This window comes from Geotrypetes seraphini, chromosome 11 (genome assembly GCF_902459505.1).
Source record: "Geotrypetes seraphini chromosome 11, aGeoSer1.1, whole genome shotgun sequence".
Lineage (NCBI taxonomy): Eukaryota > Metazoa > Chordata > Amphibia > Gymnophiona > Dermophiidae > Geotrypetes > Geotrypetes seraphini.
The window spans coordinates 26196797-26222402 of NC_047094.1; the positions used below are offsets into that span (position 1 = coordinate 26196797).

The window sequence follows — 25606 nt, forward strand, 5'->3', positions numbered from 1 at the left end:
AACATCGCCCTGTCAGCTCTTCGGTTCCTCTCATTTGAGATATTCCTTCATGTGGTGATAGGCAGCCGCTGCAGACTTCGGGGCTGCATTTCTTCTATTTATCTTTAAAAAATTTTTAATTTTGGCAATGAAGCTAAATGTCTCAATTTTTGAAAAAAGAAAAGCAGCCTGTGCTTTTGTCTGGTTCTCCTTGTCTTCCCCATGTCATTATGTAGTGATAAGAATAACCTGGATTTAAACAAATTAAAGAAGTTGCAATAGCAGATTGCCTGCCCAAAGCCAAGAGGTACTGCAAGAAGAGGTAAGGGCCTTCCTAACTGCAGGCAGTAACATAGAAACATACGGCAGATAAGGGCCACGGCCCATCCAGTCTGCCCACCCCAATAACCCTCCCCTACCTTTCTATAGAAACATAGAAACAGACGGCAGATAAGGGCAGTGTAGTAAAGGGGTGGGGGTGGACTGCCCCATGTGCCATCTTCCCGGGGACATCTACTCCTCCTCATCTCTCCTCTTGAAATGTTCACCAGTGTAAGCAGCATCTTCCACTTGCTTCTCGTATTGGCCTCAGCTCTCTTATAATATCACTTCCTGGCCAAAGGACCATGACGTGACATCAGAAAGGAGCCAAAGCCAGCACGAGTAGAAAGTGGAAGATGCTGCTTGCACCAGCAATATCAGGCAACCTACCTAGGTACGCCACTGCCTGCAGGTATTTTTGGATACGGTTTCATAGACAGCCAGACAGTGCAACTAGTGTTCTCGTAACTCACAGCAGCCCCGTGTGGGAACCAGTAGTACTACACAGAGTCAAGAAAGGACAGACTGGACAGAAGACATTTTTTATTTTCTGTTTCAAATAAAAAATGCTTTAAAACTGTAGCCTCTCTTTTTTTTTTTATCAGAAGTTTCCTTCTGCTCCTTTGCGTCCCAATTGTAGGCAGCTGTAGGCATCCTACAGCTGTCTAACCAGTCAACTGGGATGCACATTTAAAAAAAAAAAAAAAAAAGCGCCCCAGGCAGGCCGCCTAAATTGGAGGCACCTCCAGGAGCATAGGGAGACCCGCAAGCCCACCTAAGGCTAGGCGTAGCCTTAGGTGAACCTAAGCGACTGTACGCATCTGCCTAGGACAGCAGGAGATGCGTACAATGTAGGCCAGTAAAATGCTGGCCTACATTGGAAGTAGATGTGGCCATTACACTTATCGCGGCAAGGGATCTCCCTGCCATGATAAGTATAGCTGCCGCTGCTGCCAGTTCCTCCCTCCCCGAACGAACATGGCAGGAGGGATGCCCAATCCTGGACATGATGGAATTCCTTCTTACAAAATACTATTATTTACATTAAAAAAAAATCAAAGCCTTTATTCACAGGTTTGTTATATTACAAGTTAAAACAGTACACGTGTATTAATTTGTACTTTGGTGTCTTACAATATTAAAGCTGCAATACTAAGAACATGCAGAGAGACCTGAGCTCTGTTCCTGCTCCCTAGGCTGACTGGGAAACTTGCTTTCTGAGGAGAGGGTCCTATCACTGCACGATATCGACATCTAGTGGTTGAATTTAGGGCCCTTGAATTCACAGTATATGGTACATGGCCTCCTGCCAAGAGCTGTCACTAGAATGACCGAATTAAAGTAAACTGTGAGGTGGTATAAAATGGAGTGGGGGGAGGGAAATGTCCCCAGCTAGATGTAAATGATGGCTCATGGTTCTGACTGAGCCGAAAGCTCAAAGAAGCAGAAAGAAACTGCCAGGTAAGAAAACAAAAGAATAATAACAACAAAAATAATTAAATGTTCCAAATTGAATTCATACTATACCCTATTATACTCAAATTTAGTAAGGTACATCATTTTGACCACCCTAGCTATCAAAATTACATAATTAATTTCAGATAGAGTTGCTATTTTCTTATTCATGTTTGAATTCTTTGCAACTTCTAATGCACTTTACTGCACCGACGTAAAAATAATTCAGAGATGATGACATTGCATGCCAGACCCCCAGTATCAGTTTACATGTTAATGCTGCAGATGACCTCATCCCAACCCATAACCATCATTTTGTATTAGTGAACAAACAGACTATGTACATACATGGTAGATGATGAAAGATATAAACAAACTGGTCCACTTGGTCTGCTCCTCTCTACCTGCTCTAGTGATTTGTATATCCTGTCAATTAGAGCAATCAGACCAAAAACAGAAAGCTACAAAAACAGTTCCAAAACCTTATTTTAAACATATATAAAATTCCTGGAGGTTGATGTGATCCTTTCACAACTGAGAAGTTCCAGTCGCAATCCACAATTTGGGCAACATAAGAACATAAAAAGTTGCCTCCGCTGAGGCAGACCAGAGGTCTCCGCTGCCTCCGCTGAGGCAGACCAGAGGCTTTTTGAAAGTCAAGGTAAATGATGTCAATGGATTCCCCTTTATCCACCTATATCCCCTTTATCCAACAATAGCCCAAGAAACAACTGGAAGGCTAAGGTACACGCAACAGGAATTTCATCTTAAAAACATGATATTCCAGACAACTTTCAATATAATTCCTAAAAGTTTCTTGTAGCTTCCAAAAACATACAATTAAAAAAGGGCAAAGAATGTTCTCCCTGGTGAGACAGGTTGACACAGGGGTGGCCTGACTATTGGGACAATAGGGCAGTGCCCAAGGGCTCACAACAATAAGGGGTTCGCTCTCCCCTAATCTCCATCTAATTTAATTGCTTTTGACAGATGGTGAGGGGCCCTTATTACTCAGGGTCTGTCCACCCCTGGTTTGACATGTTAACCTAAGGGGCTGTTTCTTTCTATGTTCCTGAATTTCTTTTACCACAGAAAGCCAAGCTGGCCCTTCCTGCAAGCCAAGTTATGTAGTGGCACAGCTACACTTTGACAGAGGCAGTGGAATAGCTTTTCACTTGGGAGGGTCAAGCAAACCAAGCAATCCCTGCCTTCTTCCTCTCCCTCCTGCTGCTGATGCTGTGTGGGGCAAAAATTTGGTAGAGTCATGGTCCCTGTGGCCCATCCCATTCCGCTGCCTACGTTTGACCACAGTGAATAACTTAACACATTCATTCTTTTGTTGTATCCAAAAGGAAGCTAAAGAAGTCATGTGGAGCACCTAGGAAGTAGGTTTACGGAATACTTACCCCACACATCCTCTGTCCCTATGATAGAATAATGCAAGCAAAATCTAGGCATGGGAACCTTGTTAAGTGGGGCATTTTCTACCTGCTGGAAATCGGGGAAATTCTCTTGACTAAGATAAGGCCCCAAGTATTCGAGATTGAGGACTCCTTTTACTAAGCTGTGAAAGCGTCTTTAGCGTGTGCAGAATTGCCCCATGCGCTAAACCCGCGCTAAGCGGCTAGAACTAACGCCAGCTCAAGTGAAAAGTTATTTGCAGCTTAGTAATAAAAGGAGCCCTTAGTATACTGAAGTCACATGACTATTCCGAATGGAGTATGGAGTCCACACAACAATTTGAATAATTGCAATGCACAGAGGAACTAGGCAGACCAAAGAGAACATGGCATCATGAAGACCTAAAAACAAACTGGGAGGGAAAAAAGGTAAAACAATGAGTACAGCACCTTACAAAACACTTTTAATTCAGTAATTAGAGATACAAGTAAGATCATAACCACAGCATTTATTAATTCACTCTATCCCAGATGAAACTGGTTCAAAGCAACTTACTTAGAGGAACAGGAGATGACAACTTCCAAAAAATGGAAAGAAAGAACAAACAGCGAAGGAGACTCTGGTGTCCAATCACCTTTATTGTATCTCAAGATTCTGTCCAATCACCTTGAGATGCAATAAAGGTGATTGGACAGAGTCTTGAGATACAATAAAGGCGATTGGACACCAGAGTCTCCTTTGCTGTTTGTTCTTTAATACAAATACAAGAAATCATACCAACAAACCATACTAGTCCAGATACTTCTGAAAAAGAAAAGTTTTAAAAATATTTACAAAATAATAAGCATGAAGATTGTGGCACAATTTAAACAACAAATTTGTGTGACCTGATTAAAAAAAAGAGATGTTTAAAAGACATTTCCAACCTTAGCTAGGAAAAAATAAAAAATCGCTTTGTTTCCTTAAAACAATTTTTATACTGTTGTCCTGATCAAAACATTCAAAGTAATTTCACCTGCTCACCAAGGCATATCCTTCGAGACGGAAACCCTTCAGTTCCCTCTCCTGCTCTGTATGGGCATTCTCCTTCATTATAGCACACAAAATATGTCTGCCCTAACAGAGAGAGAGAGACTTAAACCCTCCTCCTTGAAATGGCACCCTCCACTCTTGTTATTTAACGAGACAGACTATTCAAGTGACCCGTTCATTCTTTTGTCTTCCAATGACAAGAGTAGCCTTACATGAAAGGAAATGAATCCACGTTCAAATGTTATGTTTGCAGTTACATGAGATTGCCAGAGGAGGGCATCTGTCAACCATCTATATATTGTACTGGATCAAAGAATGACTCCTATACAAGGGGATGCTGAAAAGTTCTCAGTCCAACCAAGAAGAGAATGACGGTTCAATCAATGATCTGAAACAATGTCAAAACATAGAATTTTGCTTCTACAAATTGGCACTTAGCAAAAATAAGATAACGCTCTTTTCAGCTTTCAGCTACAGTGGCAAAATAACACTTAGAATTTAGGAAGTTGGTTGGTTGGGCTGAGAACTTTTCAGCACCCCCTTGTACTCTTATTTTTCTTCAGCAAATATTACCCTATAATTTTAATCTTTATAAAATTTCAATTAAAAGCCTAACTTGCCTTCTAAAAGTGTTAGCTTTGGAATAGCTAGATCCCAAGTAGTAAAACAGATTTTATGCTGCTTATCCTAGGAATAAAGCAGTAAATATCCCTAAGCCATTTCAATAATGGCCTATGGACTTCTCTTTTAGGAAATTATCCAAACAATTTTTAAACTCTGCTAAGCTAACTGATTTCACCACATTCTCGGGCAACAAATTTGAGAGTTTAATTACACACTGTGTGAAGAAATATTTTCTCCTGTTTGTTTTAAATCTACTACTTAGTAGCTTCATCGCATGACCCTTAGTCCTAGTATTTTTGTAAAGAGTAAACAAGTGATTCATATCTGCCCTTTCCATTCCACTCAGTATTTTATAGACCTCTATCGTATTACCCCAAGCCATCTCTTCCCCAAGCGGAAGAGCCCTCTCCACTTTAGCCTTTCCTTATAGGGAAGTTGTACCATCCCTTTTATCATTTTTGTCTCCCTTTTCCAATACAAAATGGGGCCCAAAGTAAAATAATGCAAGTTAAAAGTGTTAGAGCATTTTAACTGCATATTAAGAAAAGTAAGGGCCACACCAGATCTGTAAAGCTTCTGAATTACAGATCTTCGGATGACTATTTGAACCTTCTGTCTATTCTCTTCAGAAGCAGTGGAGCTCCCAATGCCCTCCATACTAACTCTCTTAAATGAAGAGTTTATTTTTAATCTCACCTTGGATCAGGCTGGACACTGCTGTTGTTCAAGTTTTCATATCCAAATTGATTTAATATCATTACAACAAGCATTGGAGCCAAAGACTGGGCAGGCTTTGTGAACAAAGCATTGGTACCAAAAACCATAGAGGAAATTGGGGTCCTAAAAAAATCCAAAAGAATGCAGTCATTGTGAGGTCTCAAAGCAGGTGTACACTGTGTGCCATTCTACCATGAATGAACATCCTCATAAAATCTGAACGTGTATGAAGTACAAGCAAGCTAATGGCCCAACACGTTCACACATACTGACCTTCAGTCCGAGAGCCCAAGAGGACGATGTACATCAAGGAGAAGGGTATTCAGGCCAACCGCCAAGCATAAAATTAAAGTAGCATTTTTTTAAAGTAGCATTGGTTTTTTTCTTTTGCATAGAGCATTTTGGACCCCAGTTAGATTACAAAAGTTGAATAGTTCATTATCTAATAGATGCTGGCATTGGATCATCTTTTATTTTTTTGTCCCTATATCTTAGCCTTTTGGAATTCGATCTGGGATCAAATAAATTCTTTATTAGAAAATCCTGTAGCATTAACTTATGATACTGTGATATTTGGCATGTCTATGAGGAAAAAAGAGTCAGATATCGGCAAGTAATAACAAACTTTTATTGATTATGACAGGAGTTGCCATTCAACATATTACTAACAATTGGAAAGATCATAGCAGACTTAACTTTAATTTTTGGTGGAATTCACTATGTCATTTATATAAAATGGAACGTTCAATAGCGGTACAAAATGCAAAATATAAAAGTTTTATTAAAATATGGGAGCCATTAACATTGTTTTGTAATGAATAAACACCATTTTTTCTTTTGAAGATAAATTATTTAAGGAGGGGTGGGAGAGGGATTGTACAATTGGAGAGAGGGTAAAATGAATTAAGAAGAATAGTGTTGGGAGGGAGAGTGGGTTATGGGTTTATATATATATACAATTGTTATTATCTTGATGGATTTATCAAGTGTTGTTTTTGAGCCTATGTATGATTTTTCTTGTACACTTGTTGAATGATTAAAAAGGAATAAAGAATTAAAAAAAAAAAAAAAAGTAGCATTTTTTCAAAATTTTTGATTTATGAAAACTGTAAAACCCACTGATTATGGGAAACTGCTCTTGTATGCAGTTCCACTGGTTGTCACCTGCCTCTGCATCAGACTTCCATCACAAAGCAATACTAGACAAGAATAGCTGCGGAGGGTTTCAAATAAGCTGAAACAGCTCAGTTGGGAATGAGTTATACTGAAGATCTAAGAGCTAGATTCACTAAAGTCCACAAATGGATCCTATTCGTGTCCTATCCATTTCTGAGTCATTATGGCCGATCGATTCAGTAAAGCAAGTGATCAAATCATAAACACCCCCCCCCCCCCCCCACGTCTCGCTTTAACATCAATCAACGCACATGCACACTGTCTCCTCGTTGGTTTTCAAGCACATAATGCATGCGCTAGCTCTTTAGGACTTCACTGCGTAGAAATGGGGTGGGGTTTAATCGCAGATGTCATTGGCGGACTCCGAATGCGTCTACCGCAAAGCACTGTTCTGAGTGAGCAGCGGAATTCTTCGAGTTCGTCCTTTTTTTATGGATCGATCTCGAAGTTTATTGCGCGCTTCCAAACAGCTTAACATTTCTCTCAGGAAAAGAATTGTTAAGTTGCTAGAAGGCACAACAGTTAACAGCAGTTGAATGCGCTGGAATCGCGTGCTGTTATATACCGCCTACGAATCCCAGGAGGCTGTGCGGCTCTTTCTGCCATGAAGCGTGAAGCAAACAAAGGCGACCCCGTGACATCAGATGCATGTGACAATCTAGCTAAAAGGAAGGGGGGGGAAAGGATAACTGGCCCTTAAAAGCGATTTTTGATTTTTTTTTTAAATTTGGCATTGGTATATGAAATATACAATGCGCAAGAAGAGCACGGGGTTAATCCGCAGTTTTCTCGCCATGCACATTACAAATCCAAGATTCACTCCCGCACTTGCTATGCGCATTCCAAAAAAATAAAAAAATATTTCTAACGCTTATGTATATGAAAGTTTACATATATTTAAAGTTTAGATATATTTTGGATTTTCAGTAGCCTAGGGTGTGTGTGGAGGGATGGGGGGAGTGTGAAGTATGTGAAACATAGTCTGACAGGGACCTATGGATGGCACAAGTTGTTCAGTGTTTGGTTCAACAAAAGCTTTTTAAAACAGTCATGTCCTGAATGAACACTTTAGCTCTAACGGAGTTTTGCTTCTTTTGCTGCTAACTCAGGACCGGTCAGAAAAATAGGAGATTAAAAACCAGAGGAAACAAAAGAGGGAGTATAAACAGTTTTCTTCTTAAGAGTAATCCTATCTTCCCTCTATATTCTTCCCCTAAACCTTTCTATGGTGTTCCCTCTTTATAACAAGTTCCTGTAACCCCTTCTTCATACTAAGTTCCTGTAACCCTTACTATGGAGTTCCCTCTTTATACTACGCCCCTGTAAACCGTGCTGAGCTCTATGATTGTGGAGCTGATGCGGTATACAAACTTAAGGTTTAGTTTAGTTTAATTTAGTTTAGAGTTCTACCCTACACTACCTGCTTTTTCACAAGGAGAGAGGAAGAAGGATGTATGAAGAGAGGGTAGAGGGAGGATGGTATAGACAATGGGGCTCATAATCGAAAGAGAAAAACGTCCAAAAACCGGCCTAAGTCGGCCCTTGGAAAAACATCCAAGTGCTGATAATAAAACCGGGTTTTGGACATATTTCTAAACGACCTAGGCCTTCATAGTGCCGCTCAACGTCCAAAGCTAAACGGGGCGTTTCGGGAGGCGTGTCGAGGGCGGGAGTTGGGTGGGACGTGGGCCGGCTTAGACTAAGTCGTACAGCATGTAAAACCGAAAGTTTTACAACAGAGCCTAGACGGAACTTGGACGGTGTGACTTAGACCATGTAAAACATGGTCTAAGTCACAAAAACCCACCTAAACTCACCAGATAAGCACTTCAAACACATAACACAGACCCCCCACACACTACCCCAGTGATCACCAACCCCCCCCCACCCCCATAAAAATTTTATTCACATCTTTAAATTTCAGCCTCCATACCATCATCGCCTGGCTGCCTGGCATAGGAAAGCCTAGTCGTCCAACCCAGAGGCAGCTTAAGTCATCTTGGGGATGGGTTAGGGACCCATAGAGAAGAGGACCCATGCCCATAAGCCCCTGTAATCACTGCATTGATACTTAAACATGTGCACTCCCCTATACACCCCCAAAACCCCTTTTTTACTGGTATATAAGTGGCTCCTGAAGGCATAAGGGCTATTGGGGTGGTAGATAAGTGGGTCTAGGGCAGTGGTCTCAAACATGCGGCCCGGGGGCCACAAGCGGGCCGCCAGGTACTATTTTGGAGGCCCTCGGTATGTTTATCATAATCACAAAAGTAAAATAAAACCGTTTTTTGTTCATATGTCTCTTCAGCTATAAATGACAACATTATTATTAAGACTTAGCCAAAAGGAAAGATTTATCAACTATAAAGAGTTTTACCTCATGCATAATTGTAATTTCTTTAATAAGACATTAACTATTTTTTCTGCAGCCCTCCAAGTACCTACAAATCCAAAATGTGGCCCTGTAAAGGGTTTGAGTTTGAGACCACTGGTCTAGGGGATTCTGGAGGTGGTTTGGGGGGCTCCCCATGACCTATAAGGGAGCTGTAGTGAGGAGAAGCCATGGCACCCTTTTTGTGAAGTTCACAGCAGTGCCCTGTAAGGTACCCCACTATTTAGGTGGCATGTCTGGGTGTTCAATCCATCACTTTGCAGACCCCTCCCATGTCCATCAGGGCTTGCTCTAGGCGTTTTGGACTTGGACGGAAAGTTGGACGGAAATGTGGTATAAAGATATATGATTTAGCGGCTTGGACGATCAGATCGGCAGGACATATAATTAGACGATTTTTCAAAAGTAAAAAAAAGTTGGACGTCTCTTTCGAAAATGTGTCTTAGGCTCTTTTTAACTTTGGACGACTTGCAAGATGGACGTAAACGGACTTAGACATCCCTTTCGATTATGCCCCTCTATGTGAAAAACTTTTTTAATCTTTTTGAACATTTTAGATATAATGGATTTCTGTCTTTTTGCTTATAACCCAAGACTGGTCAGAAAACCAGAAGTGAGAGAGAGAGTGAGAGATAGACAGACAGAAACTTCATTTTACTAGTTTTAACAGACTTCTATCTATTTGTTGGTAACTCAGGACTGGTCAGAAACCAGTGCTTAGGAGCTGTGACTAAAAAAGTTGAATTTATTTTTTCTTGTGCTCTGTTTTTTTCTGAAAGGAAGGTGTTGCTCCTCAGCATTTTTTTATGTGTTGTAAAAAGCAGAGGGACCGAAAAAACAAGTTGGGAGGAATGTATAGAACCCCTCACCCCAGGGACAGGGAAAAAAACTGCATATGCTCCTGGGTGGAGTTATTACATCACTTCCTCTAATGGCCCAAAAAAGAGGGGATGCAAAAGGGGTGGGATCACAACATCATACATGGTGATGTCAGGGGGGAAGTGGCAGAAGGTGGACAGGACTTGGGTAGATCCTTGCTTCTGATTGGCAGGCTTGGCCAGAAGTGGATGTGACCACCTGTCAAAAATATGCAAATTAAACTTGACAAAAACTATGTAACTCAGATCCAGATGTGCCCTTGTGTCAGAGTTAACTCCTGGCAACCATGAGGGACTCCCCTCTTTCCCCCTTGGATTCTTGGCTGCTCCCAAGGCATGCAGGGTTTATGACTTGCCCGAGGCCACCAAGGAGCCACAGTGGGATTTAAACCTGGGTCTTGAGACCTAGCCTGCTGCTCTACCATTAGGCTACTTCTCCACTCCAGGCTCTAATTAGGCTAATCTTTATAGAACTATCTCTCTATATTCCAAGTGAGGCTGTCAGACAACTCCCCTTTTTTTAAACAAAGATTTTCTTTTTCTTCATATTAACTTACTATATCAATAAAGATTTTTCTTTCATACAATAATTTTGGCTTCTGTGAAGCACTGATTTTAATTCTTTGTTCTCTTAAGGTCCTGGATTAGCTAATTACCTAATAATCCATCTGTTGGAGAATGGCTCGGATTATAGCCAGTGCAAAATCAACATACCTGCGTGTGTACTTTTCCAAATCTGCATCAACGATATCGGCCAAAGGCAAATTAAATAGACTGAATGATGCATGAACAATCACCCTGCAATGGGGACAAAACCCACAAACACAATGAGATGATTAGTTCCAGAATATACCTCTAACTTCAAAAAAATGGGGAACAGCATATGGTGCATGGCACAAATTAGATCAGTGCTTCCCAACCTTTAATCCAGTATGACCCCATTTTAAGTCTTGAAAACCCACTTGACCCTACCTGCTGACCACAGTGAAGTATCAGACCCTTTTCTGCTTTCCCTCTGCAGGGCTTCCACTCGTCCCTTCCCTGCCCCCGTCATTAGCAGCAACATAGGGGCCTGTCAGTCAGTATGCATTCACAGGAAGCCCATGTACAAGGAGGGGATGCTGCCTGTGAGTCCGTACTGACTGTTGCAGCCTGTGGCAGATTCAGAGGAAGGCGGCACATATGGGCGGGGTAGCAGCCTGGTTTTTGTGACCCTATCTGGAGGTCATGATTCAAAGTCTAGGAGTCACTGAATTAGAGGCTTATCAGCTCATCCTGCCTACACAGCACTAACCTCTATGACCACAGTGCCTGTATTTGTCCGTCTGTATATTCAAATGCCGGGCGCAAGGGTGAAGAGCAGGGGGCAACACCCCGGAGGCACATGCAGTGGAAGTGTGTCAACGCAATTGCGTTGACAAAGGAACACAATTAAGGAGCTCCTTAGGGTGTTCCTTTGGGTGAAACTTCAGAAAATTTGTGCTTTAGGCAGCGGTAAATTTGGCAGTTTCCTTTATGTTTCTTAGGGCACCGGATTAGCTCACGCTACCCGAAAAACTACTGCCTGCTCAAGAGAAGGAGGTAGCGGCTAGCACCCGCGGCATTGTAGCACGCGCTATTCGGCGCGTTAAGGCCCTAATGCACCTTTGTAAAAGGAGCCCTTAGTGTTTCTAGACCGCTCTTCGCTTTAACATCAGTACAGTTTACAAAAAAATCAGAGAAAGGAACGCCATTTTCATAAAATGAGGGGTAAAGGAAAAATATATACACACAAGTCTAGTAGTTACTATGAGATCGTTATACACCCTAAGCTATGATAATGAAATGAAAGCTAGACCCAAAAAGATAGGTCTTCAAAAGAGTCCTAAACCTGGAATAAGAGAGCTTACAACGTATCTCATTTGGAAGAGAATTCCATAAGGTAGGAACAGAAGCAAAAAAAAAAAAAAAAAGCGGAATTGCAGGTTGATACTAACCAAATGGACCGAGGGTAAGGTCAGCTGATGAGCAGTTGAAGAACGTAAGTTACAAGTTGGCCTATATGGTACTAAACATTTCGCCAAATAATCAGGTTGACCTGATTGTAACACTTTAAACTCTTCTGAACCTTGTTATTTGCAATCATTGACTATTCCTTATACCCCAAATCGGACACTAAGATGGTAGTCATCCCGTCAGTGCAAAGAACAAATTAGAATCAACACATAACAAGGCATCTTTCTATCTAATACCTAGTCAGTGGAATCAGCTTTCACAAGATATTCGCAGCAAGTTAAATCATAAGAGGTGTAAAAAATTACTGAAAACATATTTCTTTCAAGAGGCTTTCGGTACTGATTCTATTCCAAATGAACATATTTATTGATTTGATGGATAAACAGGCAATTGACCTTTTTTTTTTTTTTGGCGAGATTGGATTACGACTGTGTCTTTGGTGTGAATGAGTTTAGGTCTTTTCTGTATATTATGGATTTCCTAACTATTTTATATGCAATTTACTTTTAGATGTACTTTGTATTTTTACGTAATTCGCTGAGAACGTTTGAAAGATTTAGCGGAATATCAAATTGTAATAGACATAAACATGTCAGGGTGCCCCCTCTTCTTTGCCCCGGTTCTGCAGTTTCCAAGAGGACCCCACTCCCACTCCTTCAGCCTTGGAGAGGACTTCACTCCTGTCCCTTGCTTGGCCCTAGGGACATGCCAGAGGTGAATCCAACTCTAAAAACAAAAATTACTTACATGTTTGCCGTGAGAAATACAGCCAAGAGATAATAGTGCTCTGGCCCTAAGAGAAACATCACCGCTGCAGCAGCTCCTTCCAGATAAAAAGTGGACAAGATGACCCTATAATAGCCAGCTTTCCTCAACAAAGTGTGACCGACCAGCACAAGAAACTGGAATGCAAAGAAAAAGGGGAGAACAAGAAAAAGGAATTCAAATTTAGAAGTGTAAAAAGGTAAAGAGTCATAGATTTGATATATCACCAAAGAAATTTATATTTATTATATGCAAAATAAAAACAGTGAGTTAGTTTTTTTGCAAAAGAAAATACTGTGTGCATGGGTAAAAGCGTGCATACAGTACTTTTAACCATGAAAGTTAATTCGGGATGGGGAGGGGGCAATAATGTGAAGGGCTGTGCGTTTTCGAAACTATGGCCTAGATTTATTAAAGTGCCCTGACATGCATTATTATTAAAATGCATTATCCTTATGCATAAAACTGGATATGTGGGTAAATAACATGTGTGAATGCATGCAAATATGCAATAAATAATGCTAGATTTACTAAAAAGCCAAGCAGGTGCAAACCTCTACAGCAGTGTCTCCAAAGAAATTCCAGATGTGCCACAAGAGATTCTAGAATTTTACTTCATTTTTAAAAATTCCCTTTATAAGTATACACTGGAATAAACATCGCATACACAAGAGTCTGTCAAGTTTATGAGCATCTGTGTGTGAAAGGATACAACCACCCAGATAAGCATCATTCTTTGACGTGATTAGTCCTTGAAAACTAATGGCAAGTAATTTAATTTTAATTTTTTATGCAGTAGTTATCCTAACTTGAGTAACAGAGCAATTGAGGCTTTGTTACCGTTTGAATCTTCTTATCTTTGCGAACTTGGATTTTCAGCTTTGACAGAAATGAATTTGAAAAAAAAGAGAACGACTGTAGATGGTGGGTGATGAATTGTGTGTTTGCTTGTCGACTATCGAGCTGTATTTTGAGTTAATTTGTACTCAATAACAAGCACATCCACTGCATTGATTAGCAATTCTATCTACTTTAGTTTCACCATTGTTACAGTTACCCATGTATAGCTTAAATAACTTTAAATAAATAACACTCAAATTTTATGAATGTCAGGAGCAGTGCAGAGCATTCAGGGTGCCGACCTGCGCTATAAACGCTGTTTTTGAGTGTATATTAACCCTTTCTGGAAACGTCAATCGCTCCTCCTAAACTTACTTGCTCCACTTCATCACTGACGCTGAAACCGTGGATTGAAGACAAAGTTTTATTTTATTTTTCTTTCCAGCTTATGATTTATCTTTAATCTTATCTATTGTTTTGCCTTTTGTCTTTGTTTTGTTCTATTTCTATCATTTAAATTTCTCCAGAATTCTACTGTTCAACGGCTCCCCCTTCTGCTTCTATTCCTTTCTCTCCTCTCTTCTACATTCCAAAGTATTTAGATCAATGCTGTCTTGTTAAAATGTTTATTTTATTTTTATTTTTCCTCTAACTCTACTTTTCACTTCTCTATTACCCTCCAGGTACTTTAGTTAGATTGTGAGCCTTCGGGACAGTAAGGGAATTTTTCAAGTACCTTTCTTATTTCTAATCTTAATGTATATTTTCTGTAAACCGCTTAGAACCTAACGGATGTAGCGGTATATAAGAAATAAATTACATTACATTACATTACAAAACAGGGCTCGAGTCAACAAGCAAAAATGCATCTGCAGTCGTTCTCTTTTTTTTTCCTCTTTAAATTTCTGTCAGAGCTGAAAATCCAAGTTTGCAAAGATAAGACCTAAACAGTAACAAAGCCTTGATAGCTTTGTTGCTCAAGATAGGATAACTACTGCATAAAAAACTAAAAATGACTTGCCATTAGTTTTCAAAAGGCCAATCACATCAAAGAATGATGCTTGTCTGGGCGGTTGTATCCTTACACACACAAATGCCCATAACATTTACGGACTCTTGTGTATGTGACGTGCATGTCATCTATTCTAGTGTAGAATTAGGAATGGAATTTTTAAAAATAAAGTAAAATTCATAAATCTCTTTGGGGCACACAGTTTGAGAGACATTGCTCAAGGGGGTGAACGTTTCCAGATGCATTCTCTTTGGGCTCCTTTTACTAAGCTGCGCTAGAGGTTTTAGCGCACGAGCTGGCGTTAGTTCTAGCCGTGTAGCGCAGGGTTAGCCGTGCGCTAATTTTCTGTGCGCACTAAAAACGCTAGCGCAGCTTAATAAAAGAGGGGGTTTGCCCAGTGAAAACTGCCTTGTCCTTCAAACATACTGCTCTTCCCCCTTTCATTTGTAAGCTTGAGTCAACAGGGAAAGAGTAGAAGAAAAAAAAGAGAGAGAGAGAGGATAGGGTCGAACCAGAGATCTCCTGGCGCTGTCACTGGCCCTGGGCCTTGCATTAAAGAACATTGTCCTAGTTGATACTACAGGATGGAGAGAGAGCGCAAGTAAGAACATAAGAACATAAGCAATGCCTCCGCTGGGTCAGACCCGAGGTCCATCGCGCCCAGCAGCCCGCTCACGCGGTGGCCCAACAGGTCCAGGACCTGCACAGTAATCTTCTATCTCTACCCTTCTATCTATACCCTTCTATCCCCTTTTCCAGCAGGAAATTGTCCAATCCTTTCTTGAACCCCAGTACCGTACTCTGCCCTATTACGCCCTCTGGAAGCGCATTCCAGGTGTCCACCACATGTTGGGTAAAGAAGAACTTCCTAGCATTCGTTTTGAATTTGTCCCCTTTCAACTTTTCCGAATGCCCTCTTGTTCTTTTATTATTTGAAAGTCTGAAGAATCTGTCCCTCTCTACTCTCTCTATGCCCTTCATGATCTTGTAAGTCTCTATCATATCCCCTCTAAGTCTCCTCTTCTCCAGGGAAAAGAGACCCAGTTTCTCCAATCTCTTAGCGTATGAAATGTTTTCCATCCCTTTTATCAGACACGTCGCTCTCCTCTGAACTTTCTCGAGTAACGCCATGTCTTTCTTAAGGTACGAAGACCAATCAATATTGGACGCAGTACTCCAGATGCGGACGCACCATTGCCCGATACAACGGCAGGATAACTTCTTTCATTCTGGTAATATTTTTTGTGGTCTATGATTAGAATTTAAAATTTTATTCTGAAATAAGTGGGTAACTAGTGAAATTGCTTTCAAACAAAAAGGGGGGGGGAGTGAGATATGATCATATTTATGTACATTTCCCAACAATCTAATGGCTGCATTCTGCAATGTTTGAAGGCTCTCAGTATTACTTGTAGAGATGCTAGCATACATCACATTACCATAATCGATATAAGAGATCGGTAAAATGTGTAGTAAGACATGCGACACTGCTTCATCCAATAAATATTTTAGTGAATGGAATTGATGTAAAATATTAAATCTCTTTTTTTCTAGTGGACACTTATTCACTGAAAGATAGTCTATAAAACCCAAATATCAAAAAGCATCCAGAGCGGTTATTGAATATCAAACAGGCACCCCCCTCCCCTTTTATGAAGCTGCGTTATGCTTTTTTTATTTCTGGCTGCGGCGCTAAAAGCTCTGACACTCATAGACTTCTTATGAACGTCGGAGCTAAAACCTTAGATTGGAATTGTTCTATTCAAAAATGTAAAACTAGCCTTATTTTTTTTTCCTAAGGCTTTTGAATCTTAAATCCGCCTGTTTTCTTAGGAGTGCATCAGCAAGAGGACTCATCCCTGGGATGTTCAAACAGCAGTTTCTAGTTTTAAAATTACTTTACGCCTCTCTGTGCCACACCTCTCCTATTTTGAATGTGTTTTCCTTTAAAATTTGATATTTTTATTCTTATTTTATTTATATTTGGATTATTTTTTTAAAATTTTAATTGTATTTGTAACTATGACCTAACTGTATTAACAAACTGTACTAGCAATTTTACTGAATGTCCGTGTCAAACTGTCCATTGTAACTTCCTGTGTAACTGACCCAACCTTTTGTAACATAATCCGACCTTGAATTGAATAAGTAAAGGTGGAATAGAAAACCTGATTAACATGACATAATATTAAGTAAACTGCCTAGATCAGGGGTGGGCAACGAGGGCCAGAATCCAGTCGGGTTTTTAGGATTTCCCCAATGAATATGCATTGAGATCCATTTGCATACAATGGGAGGCAGTGCATGCAAATAGATCGCATGAATATTCATTGGGGAAATCCTGAAAACCCGACTGGATTCCAACCCTTGTTGCCCATCCCTGGCCTAGATCGATAGTAACATAGTAGATGATGGCAGATAAAGACCCGAATGATCCATCCATTGATAGTTTCTAATAGACAGTATTATCAAATAAACATGAAACGTGAAACTAGGGTGTCCTTTTCCTAAGGCGCGCTAGCTGTTTTAGCGCGTCTTAAGAAAAGGACCCCTAAACGAGGCAAGTGGATTTTCTCTTCAGTGAATGCTTAAACAATGAAAAGCAAGAAAACTCCACATGACTCTTCCATATATGTATTGAAAGATTCTAGTACCCACCTGAGGGCAAATGAAGCCAGCACCATACATGATGCTTCTGAAAAAGGAGGGCAGAGCTTCCTTAGGGATAAGATTGTCTGCAAAAATCATCATGAAATTACTGTAGAAGGTCAGAAGAAAGATTTGAAAGAAGTTCATGGTGACAAACAGCACAAAGTTTCTCTGCGTCAGGATCTGTTTGGTCAGGGAAAACACAGAGGCCCAGGAAGAAGCACCTTCATTTTCATAACCACCAAGCTCCGACAGCTTTTCTCTCTGGTCGTACTGGCTGGTGCTGTACACCCCGGTGTAAGACATGCAGGCAGTGGCTAGCACAGCAAGGAAAACGGTAAAAGTCTGAAAGGCTACAAGGTTTTCCATATTATTTGAGAGCAGACTGCAGAACAGGATGCTGGTTGAACCAATTAAGGATGCCACCTGGTTATATCTAATAAGCTGAAGTCGGTTTTCGTGTTTTGTGGAAATCTCTGCAAACAGTGCGCACTGCGCTAGCAGCACAAACGTAAGCATGCCATCAAAGGCGCACAACGCCACAATAAGATGGAGGCCACTCAGCCAGTCACCTTCCTGATACTGTTTCCAAGGAAACCACGGAATCAGAAAAGCCAGTGCATAAAAGGGAGCACCATACAGGATGGAATATCGCCGTTTAGAGCAGCACTGAACTCGGGAGTTGTCTTGAATGTATCCGAAGAGAGGGTCGTTAACGGCATTCCAGATCATGTAAACTATCTGAGGAAAGACCAAAATGTTCCATTAGATCAAGAAACAATAAGCCTGAATAAACACAGGGCAATGCTCCAGTCTGGAAACTTCAGCTACTAACAAAACAAAATTGGAAAATGTGTTATCCAGGGGAAATAAACAAAGCAGTACAAAGCAAGAGAACAGATTAACCACTATCAAATAGATCCACAAAAAAGGTTTGCTATACGATATTACCCGTTTACCTTTAACTACCCTGAGGAAGTCGCATGTGTGCGGCGAAATGGGTCCCCATTGGTTGGGATATACGGGGCTTAACGGCTTGATGATCTTGCCGCTATATGTTGCATCATGTTGGAAAGATAAGTGCCAATTTTAGGCCTGTTCATGATGTTCCAGTCTTGCAATTTTGCACAGCCTATCTGTATTAATAAGCTAGATTTGCACTAGCCACTTTAGAAAATGTTTGCACTTTAGGCTTTTTTGCACAGTATTGAAAAATATTAATACTCCTCTGAAAAAATATTTAAAACTAGTTTAGAGTGGTAGTATTTGATAAAAAAATATTTTTAATGAGAATTAAGTCTTTAATAATGAAAAATGAAGGTTTTTTGATCAATGAAAGAAACCACTTGCCACAATTCCCTTTGGGACAATAACATTATTATCCTGGGAGTGGCAACTCTGAGATCTTTTCCTTCACTCATAAATAGTACCATTGGAATCAATGGTTTATTGTTTTCAGTAGATTAACCTTTTTTGTGGAAATAAACAAAGCGCCATCACAGCCAAAGAAATTCAAAGAGAGTCAGTTCATCCATGAACATGCATGCCAATTTTCATTCTTGACAGTCAAACTCACTTGGCATTAGCACAGTTGAGTCAGGAAGTAACGTGATACAGTTTCAAAAGCACAAAAAAGGTCCATTTTATGCATGGGACCCATAGGGGTGAGAGAACAAATGTAACCATTTTAAGGATTCATTGTTTTGGCTACTAATTCTATCATTTTGGTTTTTTTAGACCAGTTTTTCTCAAGTTGGTCCTGGAATACCCCTTGCCAGTCAGGTTTTCAGGATATCCACAATGAACATGCATAAAAGATTACCATTGATATATTGTGGAGGCAGTGTATGCAAAACAATCTCTGTGGATATCCTGAAAACCAGGCTGGCAAGGTACTGGCCAGGTACTAGTGATCTGGACTGGCCATCTTGAGAACGGGCTTCTGGGTTTGATGGACCATTGGTCTGACCCAGTAAGGCTATTCTTATGTTCTTAAGGGGGTACTCCAGAACCTACTTGGGAAACAATGCTTTAGACAATATAACCAAAGTACCATACCTTGACTGACATTTTAGTTATCCAAAACTGTCCCCATCCAATTACAACCCTCAAGGGTAGAGCTTCAAGCTGGTACGGTTTTCAGGCAGTTTGTAACGCAGGTGCATGCATCTGATTTATGTACGCAGTGTTTGAACTGCATGCAAACCTCTCTCATGCATATTCATTATACTCTTCCAGAGTCTGTCGTGGGGGAAAACACCCTCCAGGGATTCAAGACAAAGTTAGACAAGTTCCTGCTGAACCAGAACGTACGCAGGTAGGGCTAGTATCAGTTAGGGCACTGGTCTTTGACCAAGGACCGCCGCGTGAGCAGACTGCTGGGCATGATGGACCACTGGTCTGACCCAACAGTTGCAATTCTTATTAAGGGTATTCTCTGCTGGATGCTCCAACCCAATCACTAAGCCTCTCCCAGAGGAAATTTTCTGATTGCTCAATACTGAATGGGTGGCGGCCCCAGTTATTCAGTGTCAGGTGTTATCCAGGAAATTATATGGATATGGCCAATATTCAGTGCCTTCGGAAATTAGAATTCGTCAATCAAACTTATTTTTATAGGTCTTTTTTATGATTAAACAAATATGCTTCTGCTTTTATCCCCTCCACATTGTTTGACCCTTCAATGTCATCTTTCTCAAAAATTTTGGAGTTCCACCCCCTTTCCCCATTGTTTTCTGTAAGTCTGTCTATTTTTTTTGTTAATATATGTGTGAAATGTTCTTATTACCCCTTTTTATATTTGTAATTCACTTTGAAACTATGTTATAAGCATTTGCATCAAATTTTAATAAACATGAAACATAATCGTGCATGCTCAGTTAGCTATATGGGCACTGCCAGGGCCTGCACAACTCCTGCGAATGCCATGGAGGTCAGAGACGATATTCAGTAGTGGCATCTGCCCAGAATTTTTTTACATGTGTCTTTTGTCAATAAGCTGCCTGAATATAAGATATTTCTACTTTAACACGATTATTTACAACATTGTTTTAGTATACTGGAGGACAAATAAGAGAGGTGAGAGGAAAACAAATCACAAGAAAATAAAATAAACCTCACCTGTGCTTGATGAAATGCCCCTTCTGAAATTTTGTATCGACTTAGGAAAAGTTTAACATAGTAGAAGTTAAAGACACTGTTCATCATTCCAGCTCCTAGCGTGGTAGTGCAGTACGCCAGCGCATTCTGATGGATGACGGAGAACTTCATTCTTCAAATTCAGAACAATCCACTTCCTCTTCCTAGTTAAAAAATCAAAGAATGAAAATATTTACAAACAGCCAATTCCTAAGGGCTAGATATCCGGATAAGCACGGGACCCGTTTCACTAACTGGCAAGGGTTCTTAGGAAACTTTATTTATACGTCCGTCCTCATTTTGGAGCTAGATATTTTTGCTGCTAAAATGAGGAAGGACGTATAAATAAAGTGTCCTGAGAACCCCTCATAAAGCCACTTAGTGGCAAAACGGGTCCCATCAGGGCTGGCTAGAAACTCTGCATGCTAAAGTTACGGTAAGTGATAATTTCTTACTATTAAAAAATTAAAAAGTGGAACATAAAAAGAATACTGTACTAGCTACAGTGAGATTTGAGTTGAGCATTAGGGAGGAGGTGGAAATAAGGGTCAATGATTGAGACTCTGAACCAATCAGTCTTGATATTACACATTGATGTCCTAAATCAGTGTTCTTCAACCGCCGGTCCGTGGACTGGTGCCAGGCTGGCACGTCCATCAGGCAGAAGACAATGTTCTTGCCGCCGGTCCACAGTGCAATCAGCTTGGCATCTTCGGGTCGGCTCCCTGGGTGCTGCAGTGCACAAAACCATGGGAAAAGGCTCCTATGCGTGGCCTGCACCTGAACCGGAAGCCTTCTCTCCGATGTCGCAACGTCAGAGGGAAGGCTTCCAGATGAGGCACGGGAGGCACGCGAGCCGCTACCGCCTCCTTTTGAGCAGGCGGTAGTTTTTCAGCTAGCGCGGGGGTTTGTGCGTGATAAAAAGTCGCGTGCAATAAAGCCGCTAATGCAGCTTCGTAAAAGGAGCCCTCAGTTTTTGGTCCTGCATTTGCATGAGATTATCTGTTTTCTGGTAGGAATGAATGTTTAAAAGCATCCAGTGTGCTTTGTGTATTTTAATTTTGTGGTTAACCATTAAGTGTTGTTAATACGATTATATTGTGTGTGTGTATATAAGAAAAATGAATGGAAAAAGTTGTGTTATAATTTGTACTATTATGGGGGCAGGGTTTGGGGTAGAGATTGGGTGAAGATGGGCACAACTTCAAATGCTGGTCCGTGGACCAGTGCCAGTCCACAAAATAATTATTTTATTTCCGCCGGTCCATAGGTGTCAAAAGGTTGAAGAACACTGTCCTAAATCAGGCGGGTTTCTGAGACCCTATATTCTCCTTCCTTATATCAGACATTCTATGGTGGGATTTTTTTTGTACCTGTGAATGGTTTCCAGTCAATCCCATTTACCATCTTCCCTGTCATATCAGGGATTTTATGTTCCTTGTTCTTTCTCACATTATAAATTTGAGAATGTTTCCATGCTGGGCATTGCAAAAGTGGATGGACTTAGTCCAATAGTGGACTTTTATGGACTAAGGTTTGATGCTGTAAGTGGCAGGGATACCCCACTGCAGACAGGAGCCACCATGTCAGGTCAGAAAACCCCAAAAGACAGTAAGGCTCTCACTGGGTTGGTTAGTGCTAGGGGTGGTTCTCTTGCTGCATAGCAGGGACCCCCCCCCCCCCCCAATCTCTCGTGGTTTTTACTGACTTTTTGTCAGTTGCTTCTTTTCTGTCATTGATAGGTTCATTCTACAAAAAAAAAAATAAAAAAATTAATTATACTTTTTTCTTTACCGTTGTCGGTTTGGCCTAGCGGGGCCTTATGGATCGCCATTTTGTTTTCTCCCCTCTGCATGGCTCTTGTCCCAGGCTGGTTTTTCTTGCCCATTTTATCTCCACGTGGTTGTTTTGTTGTGGAACTTGTCTTCTCCGATATCCTTCTGTTATTTTAGCAATCTCGGGACCTCGGCCTTGCCGGTTTTTTCTTCCCTTGCTTTTTTCCTCTTCAGCGCATTTTCATGTGTATTCTCCAGAAGCAGTTTCCCGTCGATGCCGCCAGGAATCCGGCACCAGTCAACACCAGTGATCTGGTACCAGGAATCCGGCACCAGGCGACGCCAGTGTTCCGGTACCCAGTGTTCTTCCGGCTGTAGAGATGACAGTAGCCCTGCTGCTTTCCATGGTTAGTCTTAACATTTATTGATTGTTGTTGACTCAGGTAAAGTGTTTATTTTGCTGTAAGTTTTTGCCATCATAAGACATGTACTGGTTAATTCTTCTTTATGTTTCTGAATAAACTCCATTTTTGTATAAACTCCTTCATAGTGATTAATAAATATGCACCACTTTAAAACCCTTACCTAACATTGCCCCCTAGATGTCTCTGCAAAGAGAACCAAACTATTTCAAAATTCAGTCCCCCTGGGGGCCTGAATCTAGAAATAGATCAATTCTTTTTGCAGGGACATCTAGGAGCTCAATCGGTTCTTTCTGCAGTGATGTTTAGTAACCTGACTGGTAAACAGGCATCAAAACATGGAGGCTCATTTTCAAAGCACCTAGACACACAAAATACCACAGGTTTCTGTGGTACTTTGTGTGTCTAAGTACTTTGAAAATGAGCCCCATAGCATCTATATTACAGTGCCATTTTGGAAATGAATATGCAGCAGAAGCTATGATGAAAAAATTTAGATAAGGGGTTTAAAAGTAGAGCATCTTTGCTAATCACTATGAAGCAGTTTACATAGAAATGGGGTTATAGCATAGTGATTTTTTTTTAAACTAGGCACATGGTCCTGATAGCATGAAGATAAGTCAATGAATACAATAGCATATTAGTTTAATTGAATTAAGAAAAAATAAGCACAAATCATAGGACAGGAAGAGACCAATAGAGCTGTGCAAACTACAAGGATGAGCTCCCTGTGTGAAACGAGTTGCAATAGAGGTCTCAAATATAAATGGTTCAGGTGGAGATGGGTTAGATTCCTTTGAGGATAAGTGGAAATTTCTGTCCCTGTGAAACTCTGTTCTACAGTTAATCAAACCCCCCCCCCAATTATGTCAGTCTACTGGCCAGAACCAATTATCATTGCGAGGCAGTCAAATACTTTATTCTTCTACTTAGACCACTTGGCAGGGCCAAGTGCTTGCAAGTGGATTGGAGCTGAGAGTGAAAGTGTATGGGGAAGAGGAGAGGGAAGGCAAGCAAGAGTGTGGAGGTGGGAGAGAGTTTGGAGAGACCAGAAAACAAAATAGACTGTGGGGAGAAGGGTCAGTGAGCAAAGAGCAATTGCACCAAGGAGTGATACAGAGATATGACACTTTCTGTTTTATAACATAGGCAGCCATGACTCTTGACTGCAAACTTCCCTAAGATTTAATGCATCCTAAACGTGAAGAATGAACTTTAATGAAGTCAATAGTTCTTACTAGCAGGGTTATTAATACTCATAGCACAATATTTCTATAACCTAACGCTTATATTCGTATATCTTAACAAGAGCATCTAATTACCTCTCATTCCATCTCCACCCGTATCTGCAGGAGTCAATGCTATTATTTACATCCTCCCAACTCTGTTTCCTTCCAAACCAAACATCCTTCTGTGGTGGTTTTTTGGCTGATATTCACTATTCAAACAATGAATGCTCCAAACCTAAATCTAGTGTTCCAGCTGCCTCTCTGGCCATTCCAAACCTCATTCTGAAGTCACCAGAGATTTTCACTACATTCCTGTGAAAATCCCATGGCAACTTCTTCCATACCCAAGGGACTCCCCCACTCCCATGAAGCTCTCTACTGTAAGAGGTTCCAACCTCCTCCTTCTGCTTTAGTTTCTATATTATTGCTTGTCTAATGCTCAACCTACATGAAAAAAGAGACAGAGGATAAGAGGGGATGTGATTTGCAAGATCTAGTGATCCTGAATGCTCTATGCCAGGGGTGTCCAACCTTTTGGCTTCCCTGGGCCACATTGGCTGAAAAAAATGTTTCTGGGGCCGCACAAACACGCAAATGCTGCAGCAAGACAGAGGAGGGAGCCGGCAAGATGGTAAACATCCGGGGGCAGCAGAGGAAAACACTGTATTGCCCTTGACCGGGACCGCACAAAATACTTCATGGGGCCGCATGCGGCCCTTGGGCCGCAGGTTGGACACCCCTGCTCTATGCAGTTAGCAGAGAAGTCAATTTTTTCCTGATACAGCAAACATATGACGAAACAAGGACTTTCTTCTAGAAGACGTGAGAACCCGGATTGTTAGCAGCTGACAGTGTTCTTTGGATTTCCTGCCAGGAACCGCGGCCAGAAGCTCTGGCATTTTTTGAACTGTGGTTGGAGAGCCGTGTAGTGTGCTATATAAGACAGCAATGTGAAGACTGCAGTAAAGTTAAGTGCATCTTTTGTGTCTACTGGCTGCTTTACATTTGTAGAATACTGCTCATAAGCTGTCTCCCCAGGATTTTTTTTAACTTACCTCCTGATACTACTTCCCTCAATGGCAGGAGTTCCTGAGCCTTTTTCGATTTAAAGTCTAGCCAGTTTTTTTTTAGAAACCTAGGGAGTTTTTTTCCCCCCATTTTGGGTTTTCTCTCCAGTTGGCTGCTTATCCGGAGCGGACCAGTGATAATCCATAAGTCTCCCTTTTCCAAGTCCTTTGGATTTTGAGGTCCATTTAATAAATATTGAATTAAGTTGTTGGCTCTGGAATTCGTGACATTAAGTTTGACACTCAATTTTGCTTTTTCATTACTAGTTAGTAAGAGTGTCTTATGCTCTTTGATTGTATGTTGCTCTTTAGGAAAGCCAGAGCCACAACTTAATACCTAGAGACTCTAGGTTTAAAGCCATAAAACTATGCCTAAGAGTACAAGAAATATAAAATCACCGAATACCGAAATCATACTTTAAAAAAGGGCATTTGCTACTACTACTACTATTATTATTATTAATTATTTCTGCAGAGTCACAAAGAAAAAGACAGACATTTAACATTCCAGCTAACTACCAATATATCAGCAGCTATTTTACACATCTTTAACATGTATACTGACGGATTCGAGCAAGAAGTCTTTAAACGAGTCTTCCAATGCCCTCCATCGGTATCTCCCAGTGTCACTGGCTTCCTGCTCTAAACCAGGAAATAACACACACCTTCCACCGCAGCACCTGCGAGCCACGCCCCCTGGGGGGCGGAGCCAATTAAACTGACTTCTGCTAGTGCCCAA

At 40.9% G+C, this 25606-nt stretch overlaps 1 protein-coding gene across 1 annotated transcript; it reads right to left on the reverse strand.

The window, feature by feature from the left end:
• Positions 1 to 1348: 1348 nt before the first annotated feature.
• Positions 1349 to 25593, reverse strand: LOC117369238 (transmembrane protein 180-like). Its single transcript, XM_033963497.1, has 7 exons — positions 25433 to 25593; positions 20357 to 20538; positions 17246 to 17977; positions 12718 to 12872; positions 10690 to 10773; positions 5509 to 5652; positions 1349 to 3568 (listed from the first exon to the last, which is right to left on the reverse strand). The coding sequence occupies exons 2-7, from the start codon at positions 20504 to 20506 to the stop codon at positions 3439 to 3441; spliced, it is 1395 nt and encodes a 464-aa protein (XP_033819388.1). The 5' UTR covers positions 20507 to 20538; positions 25433 to 25593; the 3' UTR covers positions 1349 to 3438.
• Between the last annotated feature and the right edge of the window lie 13 nt (positions 25594 to 25606).

What these genes read in the sequence shown, in the direction of transcription:
- LOC117369238 (XM_033963497.1), bottom strand. Translation starts at nt 20,506, where the DNA reads ATGAAGTTCTCCGTCATCCATCAGAATGCGCTGGCGTACTGCACTACC. An exon ending in GTATTTCTCACGGCAAACAT is followed by an intron (nt 10,774 to 12,717) that starts GTAAGTAATTTT and finishes TCCCCATTGCAG; the next exon opens with GGTGATTGTTCATGCATCAT. An exon ending in TTGGAAAAGTACACACGCAG is followed by an intron (nt 5,653 to 10,689) that starts GTATGTTGATTT and finishes GGATTTTTTTAG; the next exon opens with GACCCCAATTTCCTCTATGG.